This window comes from Grus americana, chromosome 3 (assembly GCF_028858705.1).
Source record: "Grus americana isolate bGruAme1 chromosome 3, bGruAme1.mat, whole genome shotgun sequence".
Taxonomy (NCBI): domain Eukaryota; kingdom Metazoa; phylum Chordata; class Aves; order Gruiformes; family Gruidae; genus Grus; species Grus americana.
In genome coordinates, this window is record NC_072854.1 from 80,423,523 (window position 1) to 80,442,839 (window position 19,317).

General features: G+C 39.1%; 1 protein-coding gene across 4 annotated transcripts in view; it reads right to left on the reverse strand.

The window, feature by feature from the left end:
- COG2 (component of oligomeric golgi complex 2) overlaps positions 1–16,818 on the reverse strand; it is a 32,381-nt gene extending 15,563 nt beyond the window's left edge. Inside the window, exons 1-10 of one of the 4 annotated variants that reach the window (XM_054822667.1) lie at positions 16,581–16,812; positions 15,589–15,750; positions 14,734–14,799; positions 13,744–13,824; positions 12,995–13,098; positions 11,587–11,695; positions 9,666–9,845; positions 6,975–7,111; positions 5,541–5,667; positions 806–945 (exon numbers count right to left, since the gene is read on the reverse strand). In XM_054822667.1, the coding sequence (XP_054678642.1) occupies positions 806–945; positions 5,541–5,667; positions 6,975–7,111; positions 9,666–9,845; positions 11,587–11,695; positions 12,995–13,098; positions 13,744–13,824; positions 14,734–14,799; positions 15,589–15,750; positions 16,581–16,652 (1,178 nt within the window). In that variant the 5' untranslated portion in view covers positions 16,653–16,812. Of the gene's footprint in view, positions 1–805; positions 946–5,540; positions 5,668–6,974; positions 7,112–9,665; positions 9,846–11,586; positions 11,696–12,994; positions 13,101–13,743; positions 13,825–14,733; positions 14,800–15,588; positions 15,751–16,580 lie in introns of those variants that run through there. The other 3 variants (XM_054822668.1, XM_054822670.1, XM_054822669.1) reach the window with 3 other exon arrangements.
- Between the last annotated feature and the right edge of the window lie 2,499 nt (positions 16,819–19,317).

The window sequence follows — 19,317 nt, forward strand, 5'->3', positions numbered from 1 at the left end:
TCATCAACAGTCCTCTTTCATGTCTGGAGGCTTGCTATCCAGCCCTTAAGTCAGATGTGTAGACTACACTTTCTGAAAATATGGGTTTACATTTTGCTTTGTTCCTTTCATTAAAATTCCAGCATTACAAGAACTTAAACAGGGCTTTCTGGGGGTCTCTCTTCTAGCTGCAATATCTGTAAAAGGTAATACTACAGGTATATCAAACCTGCTGGAAAAGTAAGCTAAAACTTACTACTTAGCTCCTCAGGAAAAGGGAATAGTAGGGCAACCTGTGGGAAGGCAATGCTACAAGACCCAGCACTTTACAGAATACATCCTGTGAGAGAAAACAGATATCAGAAACACAGCTAGATCTGGAAAAGCTGCAAGCTGTCAAGTCCTTTAATTCTGTATTTCTAAGAAGAATGACTTCTTCCCTCATAGTAAGTATTCCTCTGGATTTACACAAGTAGCATCCTTCAACATACAGTTTAGTTCCAGGGACACTGGAGAAAAAGAATTTGAAACAGATTTCAAGACTTATCTAAAATCTGTTCCTGAAAGTCTTATGAGTAGCATATCAAATTCAGTGTAACACCACCACAGTACATATTGAAGAGTACTTGGCTGTGATTTTGCTAAATTGTTTAAAAATATAGAAAACAGTTACTTGACTTAGTAATAAAATTCTTAGTTTGACTTCTACTATGATTTGTTGACAAGTGACACTTTGAACAATGAGGAGATCTGACCCCACGCCAGATCATCTTGCTGTGACTGAACTCTACTTCTGAAAAAGTGAAAAAAAATAATACATACTAACCTTATTTGAAAATATACTGGCAAATTCCATTTGTTGTTAAAGCTGTGGTAGGAGGGATGAGATCTTAACCGTTTCACACTGGCCTGGGAGCCACATTGTCGTTCAAATTTCCGTACAAAATCCATACTAGCAATGTACTTCTGCAGAAGAGAATGAGCATTCTGATCACGTGCAGGGTCCCAGCAAACAAGGAAGGCCACCAGCCATTCAGCAGAACTCTTAGATCACACTACAGTTAAGCTCAAGGTTCTGTATGGGCTGACACTGCCCTCATCACCTAATCATACAAAGCTAAAATCCTGGAGTGCAATGAAACCAAATCCAGTTAACTAGTTGGTGTTATTCTATGATAAGAAAAGCCAGTGCAGGACACTTCTAAAAAGCATAAAATTGTCCAAGTACCCTGAACAAACAGAACTGAACAGAGAGACGTATCAGTATTTCTGAGCTGAATCACCGGGGTGGAAGAACAGTGCTGCACAGCACTAAGAACAGTCACTTGCAGGAGATGAAGGGATACAACAACAAATAGAAATGATCAGGGAAAAAACCCAGAAGTACACATAACCAAACACACGTGAGAATGAAATAATGGTATTTTTCCTGTTATACAGGACCTGTATTGTAGGAATTTCTAGAACTGTTTCCCTAAACACATGCTTTGCAAACACCAAATATTTACAGAAGAACTTTAAACAATTTCAGATAAACTATCCAGTTGTATACTTTTAATAAGATGTTTATAAACAGTATTAAGTCAGTTGCAAGCAAAGAAAATTTACATTAATCCTCAAATGCACTTTGGGCTTACTCTCAACAGTAACTTATTAACACCCTGAAAATAAATGAAGTAATAAATTAAATCAGAGAATCATAGAATACTAGGTTGGAAGGGACCTCAAGGATCATCTGGTCCAACCTTTCTTGGCAAAAGCTCTGTCTAGACAAAAGCACAGACAAGATGGCCCAGCACACTGTCCAGCTGAATGTTAAAAGTGTCCAGTGTTGGGGAATCCACTACTTCCCTGGGGGGATTATTCTGATGGCTGATTGTTCTCGTGAAAAATTTTCCTCTTGTGTCCAATAGGAATCTCCCTAGGAGTAACTTGCCCCCATGACCCCTCATCTTCTCCATGTGACTCCCTGTAAAAAGGGAGTCTCCATCTTCTTTGCAGCCACTTGGTGATAAGGACTCCCCTAAGCCTTCTTTTCTCAAGGCTGAACAAAACCAATTCTCTCAGCCTTTCCCCATATGGCAGGCTTCCCAGACATTTGATCATCCTGGTGGCCCTCCTCTGGACCCTCTCCAGCCTGTCCACATCTTTTTTGTACAGCAGGGACCAAAACTGCACACAGTATTCCAGGTGTGGCCTGACAAGCGCTAAGCAGAGTGGGATAATGACGTCTCTCTCTCTGCTGGTGATGCCCTTGTTGATGCAACCCAGCTTTGCCACTGCAGCACACTGTTCACTCATATTTAGCTTGTTGTCCACCAGGACCCCCAGGTCCCTTTCTACAGAGCTGCTCTCCAGCCAGGTGGATCCCAGTCTGTGCTGCACTCCTGGATTACTTTTCCCTAGTGCAAGACCTTACACTTGTCCTTGTTGAGCTTTGTGTAAATCATACACAAAGCAGAATGTCAAACACTTGAGCAAAAACCAGAAGCAAAATAGTTCATAGAAGTATTATTTCACACAAAACAGACCATGCTAACAGAACACAAAAGTTATGTAAATCAATGTAAAGTCAAAATACAGCTACAGCTAAAAATCTGTCTCTCTGCAATGAAAAACAGTTGGGCTTATGTGCAGGATTCTTCTATTAAAAAAAAAGGAATCCATAAAAGCTACCATACATGCTCATTAAGCCCCGGCTGAATTAATAAAATAAGCCTGACCGAATCTCTCAGTGTGTCTGACTTCATTGCTGTAAGAGCAGCAGCAGGGCTGTAGCAGCAAGGCTTTTACCACAAACCAGAGCCCTACACGAGTGATATGATTCTGCCTGCGCTTACTGTTTGCCTGCAGTAAAACATTCTCAGGAGAAGCCCCTGAGCTGCCGCTTACAGGTTCTGCTCTCAGAAACTCCCCTGCGACCACAGGACACGCACTGACACGAGCATGCTTTTGTGTTGTGTATCTCAGCAAGTTCATAACTTTCTGTTAAAAGTATAATTACAGCATATTTTTCTTGTGACATGGCAGTTTCAGTGTGTCAAGATAGTATTCTGGAAATTGCACACAAGAGCTTTCAGGTAAGTACTTTTCTCCCAGCATGGGTGTATCTATAGCACAATAGAATTGTAAAACCTATGGGAGTTAAATCCAGAATGAATGACAGATTAGTGCTCTTTCAGGCCTCCTTTCTTGGATAAGAAACCCAGTACTGTAAAAAGGCAAACAAGCCAGTAAAGCTCTGCTACCTTAAGCATTGGTCAGAGATATAAAGCAAACACTATGAAAAGACCTATCACTTTCAAAATAGAAGACAACTCAAGAGACATTTATGTAGTTATCAATAACATTACATCCAAGAAAGGGAACTAACTGCAACACTGGTTCCAATTTCAGCTTCTAGGATTGGATTGTTGACTGCACAAATTTATTTAAGAGAAGCTAAAGTGGGAAACAAAGTGAAGCAATTTTCAAACAGAGGAATCTGAACTTAACAGTCTCAAATGAATGTTTAGGGTTGAAAAGTATTCTTTTCAAATACCTGTAAATCTACAAATCTGACTCAGAAATAAGAGCACAACAAACTGAAACAATTTAAAAAACCCCCAACCTCTGCACAAATAAATAATTATCTAACATACATGTTTAACACTGCCAGTCTGATTTTTTACAGGATTTTAAAAAATATTTTTCCATTCCCCCCCTACATATAAAAACCTCCTGACAGATAATACTGCATATTCCAACTTTTCAGCACTAAACTTATACATACATATGCAAACAAACCTGGAGAAAAATACTCTTCTGCATTTCTATCAACCTAGAAAACAGAGCTAGAAGATTACTATCTAAAAATCTGTGTTGCATTACTTGGATTATCAGCAGTGCAGAAACAATTTTAAAATGTCCCTCCCCTAATTCAGAGCTATTCCTATTAGTCTTTAGATAGACATAATAGCATTTTTACACTTGGCATTTCAACTTCTTACTGATTTTTAGATAAAATATTTTAATGATTTAGACTGAGTCACACAGTCAAAAGTCTGGAAAGTTCTTTAGACTTAGTACATGATTTACTTGAAAGTCATGGGGGGTGTTGGGTTTTTATGGTTTTGTTTTTGTAAATAAATGCAATTGTAATATTGGTCAATATTGGCTTCATATAAGATGAAAGACCTTTAAAAGTAATTAATTTAAAATAGTAAAGCCAGCTCTTCTGACAAAAAAAATACATTCTTGTGTAAACCAAGCAGCACAGATGACAAAAGCCCAGCATGGCTCACAATTTGCTGTATGTAGGGCATTAGGTGAAAGCTTAAAGAGTGACTGAAACGGTATGGGAAACTGAGAAGTATTCTCACAGGGGAGGGGGAACACCCTATAGTGTCATTTGCATGGCATTACCACAACTTTCTTCAACATCCATTTCATTTGCTTCTTATTCAGAGTCAGCCCTGCAAACATTCACTGTCATGCCTGCCTGCCTTCAATTATTCAATGTTTCTGTATGAAAGAGATCTTAAATTCAAAGAAAGATATATGTATTTAGTAAAAGCAGTTTTACACGAACACAAGAAGAATCATTTGCCTTATGAAACTCCACCAGAAATCCAACATTTCCTTAAGTCATTTGTCCTGATATGCCTCCTATGTCTTCCTTCAAACAATTTATCACTGCCTGCCATCTCCATCCTGAAAAGGTTTCACACTAATTGTAAGTCAAGCTGCAAGGAAAAAAAAAAAAATCCAAATATTTCAGCAATCATGGTTAAATACAGACAGAACATGAAGAAAAGCAGAAAGCTTCTATTTTTTACCTGTGACATACTAGTAAAGTACTGCCAGAGCCAATCTTCATACTAGACCAAGAAATCTCTTTCAATATTAGTAAAAGATGACCTTTTAAAGGCAGAGCAGCACTGCCAATGATGAAAATATAAGTGTGACAAGTACTTTAAATTAATTTTATAAATGTAAGCTTGCTTGCGATACCAGAGAAAATACTTCTTTTGTATTCTAAAACTTATCACACTGCCTCCAAATATTCTTGGCTCTTTTAGTTGACTTGTGATTCTCCTCACAACATAATCTGCAGTACTGAAAAAGAGCAAAAGCTAGAACAAGCAAATGAAACAAAGAAATTTTTTTAATCTTCCCATAGTACAGGGCAAGTTGTAACCCAGGTAATTAATTAACATTAGAGCCCTTCCTATACAGAAGTCCCAGTCTTGGGTGAACATTGGAGCCATCCACTCCTGCCTTCATTTATGTTGCAATTCCACAACTAAGAAAGAACATCTACTCCTACAACAAATACTAAACCCAAATTCACATTACTAAATGGCTTCCAATAACTTCTGTATAACCTTTCCTGACAAACTTGAGGAGAGAATTAATTACTATGAAAATTAAATCAAGTTATTTGAGATAATCTCCTCTTCTGAGCCATGCAACAACATGAATTTACACAAAAGCAGCAGGGAAAAAGCTAGAGAACATGACTCATTCAATTCTGGTGTGTGTCAAAGCAATCACAAATGGAAAAAAAACAAAATTATTACCTCATGAAACACATCTGGGTTTCCAGGGTTAAACAGTGATGGCAATTTCTCTTCTAAACCATGTACTATTGCTGGCCACACTGAATTCACTAAGAAATCATATCCAGGAACAATATCTGCTTTTTCACTGAAATAAAATTGCAATTATTCCACGGTTATATTTTACCACCAGGCTTCTATTTGGAGGTAGAGATAACTAAAAAGACATGCACTGCATTACACGAAATGCAATTAAGTTTTTTTATGTAGGTATGCTTATTCCCTTAAACTATTATTCCTTCCAGATTTCATACCTGATCCCACAGTCCTATCAAATGCAAGGTATTTTTTTTTATAACTCTCAAAGTGTTTTAAAATTTTATTAGTTATATATTTTGAAAGTTTGTTCTAGAAAATGAGTACATTTCAGCTCAGAACACCTATTCCTGCTTGTATATTTCAAGCTTTAACAGCTCCAAACTTCAAAGTACCACCAAGTAGGAGTAATGTTACTAATGTAATGGAAAGAAGCAGAACTTTCTCATAATTGTTCCAAGCTGTATTTAAATACGATATTGTGCTTCGAAGCAAAAGATTAAAAGCTACCTTGATTATGAAAATTTATAAATCAAGAGCAGAAAAGATACAAGCATTTAATTCCAGTTCAGTACACCATAGCACAAAGTAGAAACATTCCATTATTAAGAAGAAAGATTAAAACTTGCTGAGGGATTAAAAGAATTGAAATGTTAGTAAAACTTAGGAGTCATAAAAAGCTCAGCATTGGATGACTAATTAGAAAAGTAATTCTGCAGTCCCTAGGGGCTACATACATAGTTCTGCTAATTACAGCAGTCTACTATATTAACCAGCCTGCAAACAGATGAATAAATGGATACAATTCAGTAGACCTGAATTATTTAAACTTCAAAACTGGCAATTTAATTGCATAAGGAATTAAGCACTTTTGGAGAAGACAGTGGAAGCACACAAATCAATCCAACCTGTAGTTCCAGTACATGCAATAAATCAGTCAAATCTCTGGGGAACATCCCCACTTTTCTGATGTACACTAACCCCCCAACAACTTCTGAACTTATATTTTTAATAGCTTTATTACAGCCTTCTCCTTGGATGAAATGTACAGTCATGTTTCATCGATTCAAAAAATCAAGGTATCTGACACATTGTATTATGAACAATACTCAATTCTGCTACCAAAATACAGGATTCTCCTTCCGTCCTTGAAGATCTGGGCCAAAGCACCAAGAAAGTTTCATCATTGTTTTGTTTTGAAAAACATAGACATGAGAGAGAAATCAAACCTGACTATGAATCTTCAGGAAAGGGCAGGTAAGACATTTGTGCATGGAAGCTAATTATGCAAAACACTTCAAATGTATATGATACTTGCTCTAACTTCAGCGTAACTGAAAGAAATCCCAAGATACTTACCTCGAAATAGCTCCCCCGGTTACTTCACGCAAGAGACGGCAGTGATGAGGAACAAACTCCAATAGTTTGTTGTACATAGCCTGAAGGCCATTAGGATGAGATTGAACGTACTGTTCCACAATCACCTGCCAAGAAGACTTCAACATTAAATATCGGAAAAGTGAATACAAAATACTGTAATGCAAGACTCGCAGTCTACTCACTCAAAACTCCTAATACCATAATCCCAAACATTGGGATAGTCAGTATATTACTTTTTTAGATTATGGCTTCCAAGTATAACTTGCCAGCTTGAATTATTACTTCTTTTAATGCAGTACTCTGACTGGCAAGACTGGCCTCAAGAATGGGAATGAGCTCCTTTCTTTTGAATGTTAGCCACTGTCTCTGGCTCCCCACCCACTGCACACATCACTGTCCCCTTGAAGCAGTCTGTGAAGTCAAATGGGTGACTGGAAAAACTAATCAAACCTCAGAATAAAGTCAAAACTTTCTTCTAAATTTAGAGCTTGTTGGTCCAATCCCAAATGCAGGTAAGCCAATAGCCGAGAATCTTCTGTGACAGTGCTAAGTCTTTAACACAGCTAGCAAAGTGGTTTGTCAGGACAGTACCTCAAATCCAGTGAAAAGGAATGATCTCTGCCATAAAGACAAGGCAGACAGTAGTTGGACAATTCAGCAAAAAACAATAGCTTATATTTCTTGGTAGTCTAACACCTGTCTGAACGCTTTTGCCTTTTGCTACATAAACAAGTGGAATGGTGCAGAAGTGGGGAAAGAATGGATACTGAGAAAACTGAGAGGGGAAGGCTCCCCACTGTAGCAGTTGCTATGGCATTAGCAAGCACCCAAAGGAAGTCTGTCCATAAAGAGAAAGGCCACCACTCTTCAACTCCCTTTCCCATTCAAAAGCCTGGGGCTGGCTTTGCTTTATAAATCTGTATGTATATATAATCTGTATGTATGTATATAAAGTAAAACCAGAATAATCTTAAATGTTTCCTTTCCAACAGCAGAAAAGAAACATCCTACTGACAATGACGTACAGCTCAGATGTTATCAGATGTACTATTCTTTCACAGGAAGGGAAAGGTAACAATTTCTTGGCTGCTGAAAACACTACTGAGTGAAAAAGGTCATTTATTTTCCCTATCTTGATTTAGAAAAACAACTCCTTCAGCAAAAGTTATACAGATTAACTCTTCGCTTGCCTTGGTTGGCAAGACTGTGGCAAACAGCCACTAAATGGGAAAAAGAAGCAAATACCTTAAGGTCACATCTGCATTTATGTTCAGAAAGGCACATCAGTGTAAGAAAAAGCAACTGTATTATTGCCTACAGAGACACATTCAATACTTTTAGAAACAATGTTCACATTGCTTTTATAGCTCTTAATAAAAGTGTTAACTCTATATTATAAGCAGTCTCATTCTTTTGTAAAATGCCAGTAGAGAACAAACTGGTTTAAATATCTTGAAAGCCGAAAAGAGTACCTCACATCATAACATGCCTCTCACGGTTTACTGACCAAAGAGAATGTTATTAAATATCTCAATTTAAAGACTAACGGCAGTAAAAGAAAATCTTGACAGCAAAGGGAAAGATACATAACTTGGGACTCAAAGCCACTGAAGTGCTATGTATTACAGAAGCAATGATGAGGGGGAAGATCTATGCTGCCTTCTAGTAACATGCACAAATTCAAGCAAGCGTATATTTGCAATTGCCAAGGCAGCTTTTGTACTTTACGGTTTTTCCTCCCCACAGGAGCAGGAAAATTAATACTGCTGAAAGATTCATAATGTGAGGTTTAGGACAACAACTTTGTAGCCCTGGTGCTGACCCAGTTTAACTTCTTTAAGGACAGCAAATTTAATGCATTTATGAAATACTCTCACAATCTAGTGAAAGCCAGGGAAGCTTCCTACAACAGGGCAGTCAGCACTAGAAATTGCATTGCAAAAGGGCACTGATTCAGATCCCAGTAGGGAACAAATATCCTCTGAAATGATAGGGAATTGTTACCTGACCTGGACATAATTCCCAACACACACCGACGAAAATGTCAAAAGAGGTCTTGGTATTATGGCAACATCACTTTGGCACATTCATTAAAACCGTAACAAACTTGTTTTATCAACTTATTTCAAACTCAGCAGACTACCAAATATCTTAAAATGTGTTTTTATATTTTCACTTGAAGCTTGGAACTAGGGTTACCATAATATAATTGTAGGCTCTAAAATGTGTTTAGTAGCAACTGCAGGTGTGCTGATACACAAGAAAAACTGAGCACAACTGACTGACTATTTTTGCTGCATTTGCCTGCTACTGAGGCAGCCGTGAAGAAATGCCTGCTCCAACTCCCACAGATGCACCCTGGCCCAGAAAAAAAATTGATTTTACTCCAGCCATACACATTTTTGGATTTCTCACCCCAAGAAAAATGTAGGTGAGAAAAAGAGTCCCAATTGGATATAACCTGAAATTGGTGACAGGAGGATAGAGAACTCCTCCATCCTTTTTCCTTAAATAGCAACAACAAACAAATTGACATTGTGTCGAGGCTTAGTTCTCCTGCTCTCTCCACAAAGGCATTTTGAAGCTGCTAAAGAAAGCTGAAGATTAACAGGAAAAATAAGCATGTTTGTAAATCAATTCATTTTCTTAGGATTCCTGATTTGATCTTACCTCATCTATATAAGGTTTTACAAGCACTTGACCAACTAATGCTTCTGCATCTCGTGTTTTGTCAATCGTTGCATAAGTGCGAAGACAGTGACGTATTATGTCAACATTTGAAGTTTGAAGACCTTCCAAGAGCAGCCCTTCCAGAGACTGCTGCAACATAGCTGTTATTCCAGCTATACGCTATGAAGAGAAACAAAATATAGTAATAAAAAAACAAAAGCAAAGCCTTGCTCTCATTGCTGAAGAATATTCTTCCAGAAATACCTAATTCAGCTTTCCATTTTCATTTGAAATGTGCCAAGTTTTGATAACTGTCAGCATTTACTTAACGTTAACACAAGCATAACGGGTTACTGATGCTATTTAACATAGTATTTATTATAGTAAGATTAAAATGAAATTATTTTCCTCTATACATTGTAAGTTATGCTGTAGCTTTTCTAAGGTCTGCTTTATTCTGAAGAAATAGGTCAATAATTGTTCCTTGTTCAACTGAACCACTATGTGTGATAATATACAAAATTTTCACAAGAAGTCACCAGGGATAAAAAAATGTGGTGTTTACCCCTCACTGTCAAAAACTAACACGCTAGTGTGTTGCCAGCACTATTTGTCAAATTACTGCAAAACAAAGACATTGAGTCACACTGGCAAAAAAAAAAAAAGAAATGCCATTAGACTCCTGGCTTCTGCCAACAGCTGCTTCAGTCAACCTCTATTTTCCCATTCACTAATGATTTTACCTCATCTCCTGCAATATCTTTTCCACTAGATTGAACTCATTGCTACACTACTTGCGGATATACTCCTGACCCAAGATGGTCCCTTACAACTCTATATTTGAAGCAAGTTCAGCAACACACATTAATTTAGTCACAGCCAAACTACCAATTTAATGAGTCAATTTTTTTCTCTGCCTTTTGCATGCTATGTTGTGTCCACTCATCCTGAAATGATTCTTTCAATAGCCACAGAATTTGTTCTGAACATGCAAAGCCTGTAACCCAATTGCTGACTAGTCACAAAAACTATGATCCGATTACCCTTAGCAACAACAGATACAGGACAGAAGCCCCAGAAAGCGTCATTAAAGAAGCCACACGACAGAGTAACAAGGGTCCTCCCACCATAAATACCACCTTGTTGCTATCCATGTTTGATAACTCAGTGGCCAGAACAGTCTTGTAAACTGCCCATGAATCGACGTGGTACCATGGAAGTCTTGGGCTGAAACATGTTTATGTTGCCAACAGACATCCACAGTGAAAAGCTGGAACTATGAACTACCTTGATAGCTCGAAAGCCATCAAGAATGTCAGCTCCATGCTAATCAGCTTAAAGCATTACCCCGTTTCCATATTCCCATTATTCATACAATCTACCTTTAAGCACCAGTCTTCATTTGTTGCCTCTCTCCAATGAATCAACAGGGAAAAACCCCCCGACAATTCATCTTTTACAACAAATAGTTATTACAAACAGGATATTAGGGAGATTAGCCTACCAGCCTGAACAGCCAGTTAGGCAACAAATTTCATCAAAAGACAAAGTTGAATATATTCAAGGCAGCCACTCTGTAGGCACATTCCATTTATATTCTGGTTTGTACACTGCAGCTACCAAAACCAACATAAATCTCTAGAATGAGGCCTCAATATCAGCAGGCAGACAAACTGCAAGATACATTAGGCTGACAAAAATGTCTGTCATACTTCCTACTCTTATTCTAGGTAATTTATCCTAAAGAAGTTCACAAAGCATAAACCCTCAGAAGCAGCTATTGCTGCATAAAAATGACCTCTTGAAACTCATTTTCCCCCATAAAATCCATAAAACTCAGTGGAAACAGGCATTTGTCTTCCAATTATATTGGTTTTGCTTGATCCTACAAACGTTAAGCTGCCTATTGTGCAACACTTACCGGTCTCACTTTGTCCAAAAGGGGCATTCCTTTGCTTTGTACTGCATGAAATTGTAGTTGATTGAATTCTGTGGCAATTCTCTCTAAAACCTGTCCAGTTAAAAGCGGGCTAGAAGATAGATGAAACAAAATAAGAATACACAGTTTGATCCTTTCAAATCAACTCACCTTCATCTGCAGCAGATAGATAATGCTCTCCCCCAATTTTTGTGGTTTAATCTAAATATTTGGAATTCTGATAGGTACTACTACAGTTATTGCAATCATGCGATAGTAATCTGGAACAGATTACATGATTTGAGGTGTTTTGGAGCTACTAAGATATGAAGTGGGTGAAGCAGAAGCTGAGGGGAACATAAGAAGCTGCCCCAGCAGTATGAAGCACTCTTTTCTATATGGTAGTGCTGCTTATCGTCTCATGAAAAGGGAGCCTTACAGCTCATACTGCAGCAAGTGCTCTTCACCACCGAGATTTGTTTCTTATTTCCCTTTTCTGTCATGTGGTAAAACTAATGATGGCTATCTCTACAGAAACAGTTTTACCCTTCTCAGGTCTACATAGTCAAGTTTTCAGTCACTCAACTACAATCTTGCTTCGAAACATGATTTTGCAAAGTGCCTCACCCTGACTGAAAACATTTGCATATGCTTTGCCCCTCTAGGTATCAACCTATTTCTCTGTCTACCTCCCCCAACTCATTACCATGTGATCCAGCACACTAAAGAGACAGTCTCATGTTCAAACAGGTTCATGAAATGGTCTTTTTCCTCCAGTGTAATCTGCACTTGCATCCCAGTCAATTATTTTAAGCACATAGCTGGTACATCAGTTCCAAAACTGGCTGAAAGACATTTTCCATCTCTCAGCAAAGGCAGAGGGAGGGGACACTTTCCATGAAGTTATTAAAAATCAAAACTTGGGAGGCTGATTGGAATTTGTTACAAATTTTCCTTCTACCAGAAGTACTACATGTGTGGCTTGCCTGCCTCAGACTATTCTTACAGCAGTCCTTTCAGTTTTATGTATGCAGGGAAAACAAGAAAAGCTATTTCCCATTTTACTTCCAAATGATACTGAAATAAACTGTACTGTAGAGAATATTTCAGACATGACAGGATTAGTGACTTCAAAGAAAAAAATAAAATATATTATTGCATGCAAACTTCAAAAAGCACACATTTACTGAAAGCACTACAAGTAATTCAGAACTTTGGAGGCTGTTACTGTAAATGACCAGTTTGCAGAAGACTAAACCTGAGAAAATACTAAAATAAGAGTTGCTTATTCCACCAGAGTTACATTTCTAAAGACAGATCCTAATGTTTGTAAATTGATCTACACCAACACCATGAAATTAAGTTAGTCCCATCAATTACAAACAAAATCAAACATTTACATTTTTTTTACCTGTTTCCCTCTAATGAGGACAATTCTTTAGTGCCTTGGGAATGTAGAATCTTCTCAATTTTCTCAACAGACTGAATAACATGAATAAGTCTCAGGACACACATCTGTAATTAAAAGAAAGATTTTTCACGTCTGACCCCAATCCCAATTTACATTACCTAACAACCCTGAAGATATTTTCGATATTTTTTTGTTGGGGTTTTTTTTTTTTGGGGGGGGGGGTGTTGTTGTTGTTTGGGGTTTTTTTGCTGATGTTAAGTTTTGTTGTTCCATCTTAATACTTGAGTCATGTCTCAGTCAAAGTATTGCTCATGTAAGTCCATAAAACCCCACAATGTTTGTCAGAGATGTAGAACAGCTGTTCTTAACCCTGATTTTTACCAAGTTAAGCACAAAGACAAATGTTAGTTCCTCCCCCCTCATATAGAAATTAAACTGCTGTATTTCAATTATAAGCAAGTTTACATACTACTACAAGCAGAAACATGAGTAACTGTAATTAAAGAGAGTCAACCAAAACATAGATTTTGGCAAATATAATAAAATAAAGATTTATGATCAACTAGACACTGTAAAAAATGAAGCCTGTCAATCAAAACTTCAATCATTATTTTTACAAGTGCAAAATCCTGCACAGTGTGCATCTAGACAGCCTAAAACTTTTCAAGTTTCATTTTCTCTGGGTTAACAGCAAAATCAAAAATTGCCCTAACAAGGATCTTTCCAAGGTAATCATTTGTCTGTTGTACCTTTTTTCTTCTAATATCTTCCTGTTTAGTCATTCGGTCATCTACTGCTTGAATTCCTTCACTGACACATGACTTAAGACTCTGTGAGAGAGAAGGTCAGTATGAAAAGTTGGCTTTCTGCTTAAGGTTTAAAAAACCTTAACTCAAAAAATCTAAACTTAAAACAGGAGACAGATTAGTAAGAATAAAGGACAAATAAAAGCTATAGTACATCAACTGCCCTAAGTGAAAAAAAAACCAGAAATAAGACTAAATAACTGAAAGTATAACCTACTCCTAAAGTACTGCCACCACAGGTATCATTATTTCAACCAGAAGCATACTTTCAGTACCTTACAGAGAACAAACCACCTTTCATCCAGAAATAAGCAATAAAACCAATATGATTTTATGTCTCGAAATGGAAGTTATAAATCAGATTTAAGTAGCATTTTTCACATAATACATATTTCTCTGTGCTAACTGTGATCCTATTTTCTGTTTTAGAAATCAAGGCTAAGATATTTTGAAGGCACATTTATGCAGCAAACATTACTTTGAACCACCTGCCAAAATGAACAAAAATTGCCCTTCCTTAAATACCAAGTCACTGTAAGAGTCAGAATAAGACCAGCCTTCAAGAGGGTGATCTTTTATCAGCAAAAAAGTCCTTAGTGGGACTGTGTTACATCTGATTCATTTACTATTATCTTTTAGTTACTCTAATATTAAAAAAGTTCAGTATTGCACCATATACTTGTCTTGCAAGAGTCCATTCATTCATCACATTTAAGAAATCTTTTATCTCTTTGTTAAAAGGCACTACAGAAAATGTAAATTTACTACTACTATAACTGCTTGAAAACACACCTCTCCTACTACTCTAAGAAGTCAATTTTCAGAGAGAAGTTTTTTATAAGAATTACTAACATGAATAAAAGACATTCTATATATCATATGAAAGTGAGCTGAATTTTACCAAGCAGCATATAATGATTGTTTTGAGCATACCATAACTTCTTCCCTTAACTGTCCCAAGGGTACCGAAAGCTGATTAAGGGCCTTATCCATGCCAACCTAAAGAAATTAGCATAAAAACATTTATGACTTTGTTGATACGGTCATATGTGAACTACTGACAAAGCCAATCATTTTACAGAGACTAAAAAGAGAACTGAGAAATGACACCTCTCTTTAGAGTCTCCAGTTTTAAGTACAATGCAAAAATATGTTACCTCAAGTACAGGAATAAAGATATCAGACTGCTTGTCGCGCAAAGCCAAAACTGAAAGAAAACTTCAGCCTATAGAAATTTTTCTTTGAATGAAAAAGTTAAATCTTGGTCTTCACACTTATATAATTTGAATCCGGATGAATTGGAGTAAAAGAACAGGATACACAGTGGATAAGACATTTTAATATTAAAACGATCAAAATTCTCAGTCAAGTGCATTGGAGTTTTTATGACATATTGACTGTATAGTAAATTTAAGGATTCCTAAAAGAATTTGTCAGAATGGTCTTATTTTATCTTTGCTATTCAATTGTAATGATTTATTTCCTTCAATTTTACAACTACTAGCAGTTTCAAAGAAAAGTTTGCCTTGAGTTTAACTTCCTAATGATTTTTTTTTTTTTAAGACAAAAAGCATCTATCTAAAACATTTATTACGGGCCAACAGTAATTCTGCACAATACTTCTACATTTAAGGTCTTTCAGCTTCTCTCAGTGCAAGCAGTCACAGTTTAAGATGTCTTAAATCTAATAATGCTAAAATAAAAGCCACATACTTTTCATAAGAAAAATAAAAATCACACTAAAACATGTTAAGTCTGAACTACATAGTACAACTTAATAATACTTACTAGATTCGTTGAGAGATTAACAAAATCTGCATAGTCCTTATTTATGAGTTCTACCATGGCAGTTTTAAGGAGTTTGTAATAGAGCTCCAGATCCTCTCTGAGCTCTTCCAACTGCACACGTTTCCTGCAGTCTGACACAAAGTGATCAACATCAAAATCCGGCTGAAAATGAAACAGGAAAGGGAGAAGGATATAAGTAAAAAGTTCAAACCAAGAACACACCCCACCCTCAAAATACACTATTCCATGTGCCAGTGAGCTGGCCAAACTACAGCACTGGGGGGGGCAAAAAATGCTACTTAATAGAATAGTTTTCAAGGTTCCAAAGTCCTGGCCTTTTAACCTCAAAAGCACACGATACTGTGGGTCTGAATACCGAAAAGACTAGCTTTCCAAAACACAGAGCCGCATATTCCCTGCGTACACTTCAAAAAAACCCCATCCAAACAGAAGTCAAAACACAGCATTAAGAACTACTTTAAGCTCCCCAAGCAATGAGGCCCAAATGCTGGTTATCAGTGTATCTGCAACTCGGCTTCAAAGCACGCAGAGTGTGATCTGGAGGAAGTATGACTCGGGTCTGCCCTGGGAGGTGAGCTGCCGCACCCGGCCCCGGCCCGGAACAGAGACACTCGGATCACCCGGTTGCAAAGCTGCCGGCTCTCTCCTGGGGCAGGCCTCCCGCCCCGCTCCGCCGCCCAGGCTCCCCTGCAGTCTCGCCAGACCGAGGGGCAAAGCCCGCTCGGATACAACCGCGGAGGTGCAAGCCGCACCGGGCTTTGCCAACGGCCCAGATCCCTTTTTCAGTGACACACTCAGCGCTTCTCCGGGGGCCTCAGCTCGAAGAAAAAGCCGTGGCGGAGCTAAAGGATCCCGACCAAGGCTCCAGACCCCTCTCACCCTCCCAGGGAATCCGCCACCTCCCTCCTGAGGAGGCCCCCCGGGCCCACAGCGCTCTTCCGCAGCCCGCCTGCCTCGGCGGCCCCACTCACCTTCATGAACTCGTCCTTGTCAAAGCAGAGGTTCTCGGGACCCCGTGGCAGGTTCATCTTCTTCGCCTCCATGACCGGCCCCGACCCGCCAGGCCCAACGCGGCGGCAGGACCCGCCGCTGCCACAGCAACGCCTCCTCCGCCAGCACGGCACGGGCAGGCATCAGCGGGGCGGGGCAGGCCGCAGCCTGCGCCAAGAGAGGCACAGCGGCCGCCCGCCGCCGCGGCAGCGCCCACTGGAGGGCTCCGAGCGGCCCTGCAGGCGGCAAAGGACGGGTGGGGGAAGCAGCCGGGATTTCAAAATGGCGGAGCGGAGGGGGAGGTGTTTGTGTGCCGACGTGTAGGGCACGGGCCTTGATAGGTGGCCTACCCAGCTTGCTTGGAGGAAGTTTTCTGGTTCCTACTGCTTGGTGAAGTCAGGGGAGTTGGGCTGTGCTGCTGGAGTGGGTGTCTGGTGGCCCATGACAGGCCCCCAGCATGTAAAACTGACCCGATCACATAAAGCCGTGGGGGCCAGCTGTCAGGGCCCATGGCACATGCCGTGGAGACCCAGGGCTGCAGAGGTGGGAAGAGGCTCCAGGGGATGGTACAGTGCAGCTGCCTGGCACTAAGCAGGGTCACCCAGAGCCAGCGGCCCAGGGCCACATCCCTTCCAGGTTTGGGTATTGCTAGGGGTGGAGGCCTTGCAGCCTCTCTGGATAAGCTGTGCCAGGGTCTGACCACTCTTACCAGCCAAAAAAATGCTTTTCCTTATGTTTAAATTTATTGCAGTTTGTGCCTGCATGGTCCTGAGTAACAGGAATTGAGTCAGCGCATAATTTAGCTCTTCCATCCTCCTGCTTCTCAGCAGACTCTTCTGTTATAGTCTTGTTTCCTTCAAAATCTTTCGTTCAAGGTTGCTTATGGCTTAATGAAGACAAATTTAGCTCTAAAAAGCCTCCTTGTTGTCATTTGTGTTTCTGTTTGCTGCCTCAGGATGGAAGACAGCAAACAATCTTGTTCCTTGTGCGTACATTTTAGGGATCTATTTTTATCTCAGTGAGCTCACATGAGGAGCGAGCACAGCACCTTACCAAACAGTTGTAAGGGTGCATCTGCTGTAGCTCTGCTGGTTGCTCTGTGGGCAAGGGTGGAGAAGAGTCCCCGGGCCTGACGGATGTGGGTTCAGTGTTCCTGCAGCAACAATTCGCACCAGTGATTCACGGCTGGCACATGAGTTCATTAGGAGCTCCCAGAGTTATTTAGAAGTACAAAGAGCTGAGCAGTTCAGTGATGACCGTAGTGGGCACGTGCAGCCACTGGCTGCCTCCTTGCATGCTAATTGCCCCTGCTTGCTTTCACCCTGTCCCTTTGGAAAGCCCTTCAAGGCTGACATATTTCACAGTGTCCAACCCTCTCAGAGATCTCAAATGTTGGCGGGCATGGTTTATAGCTGTCATGTGTTGTCAGCCAGAGAGCAGAAAAGATACACCCACCACATAAATCCACACTGGCACTTCTTTGTGATAGCTATGACTACATGTATCAGATCAAAAGGTTTTCTTACATTGTGATATTTAAATATCTACATTCTGGTATGGAAGCAAAGGTGCATTACTGCTCAGCTATCTTTTTAATTTAATGAGCTGGATGCTTGAAATTAAAATTCTAACAAGTTTTTAGTAACTCCTTAAGAAAGGAGTTACACCTACTTTTTTAAGGTCTTGTGTATTAGCTAAGGCAAATCTTGCTCTAAAAAGACCTATTGTTGCCATTTATGTTTTTGTTTACAAAGCTCTAATTACAAAGTTCTTTGAGGAAATAAGAAGTATGCTTCCACTTGAATTTGTTTATTGATGAGCTCTTTATACTTTTCGTGTTTATTCATGTCATTGTAAATTAAAGTTTGTGGAATTTAATAATTTGCCAATGGAAACTACAATATAGCAATTTCAGTAAGTTAATAGTAAAACCAGAATTAGGACTTATGTGTTATTTCCACACGCTGTCCCCGAACAGCGATCTTCACCTGGGGCAGTGGTGCATAAAGTAAAGTTTCTCCAAGATGGAAGAGACTAATAAAGCAGTGAAGGAATTAGCCATTCCAGAGTCACACAAAGTTCTCTTTACTTCCATTATTTTTGTGCTAGTGTTACTTAGTTCATTTCTACTACAGGCCCCTTCATCCCTTTCCTTTCCTGACTCTCGTCACTGCCATTCCAAGATTTCCAGGCTTAGAAAACACAGTTTTGAACTCTTTTTCCCATCATCCTTTCCCAACCACAAAGCCATTACACTTAATAATTTCTTGTGAAAACTGTAATCACTCTTTTATCTGCAGTTTTTGGATAGCATATCATTAATGGGTCCATTAGATGAATGAAGAGAGAGCATCTAAAGTCTGTCTCAGTATTATTGCTATTATCTGAATAGGGATGATGTAGGTGCCAGAGAGTAGAAGGGCTACTTTTAGCTCTTGTGTGGGTGCTGAATTTTAAAGATTCCAGCATCCCTTCTTATTCTCAAATAAAGAACATTTCAAGGGATGCGTAATGATATGACAAATGATGTTTAGTATAATTGTATCATCATTTTCCTGAAGGCTGCCAATGACTAATCCACTATCTTGGAAATACTTCCATTCCAGCATATATCAGTTAAATTGGGAAGGAAAGCAGCTAGGTTTACCTCCCACCACATTCTTAAGAGTTCTCTCTGGTTTTATTATTTTAAAAAGCTGCAGGCATTGCATACAATTT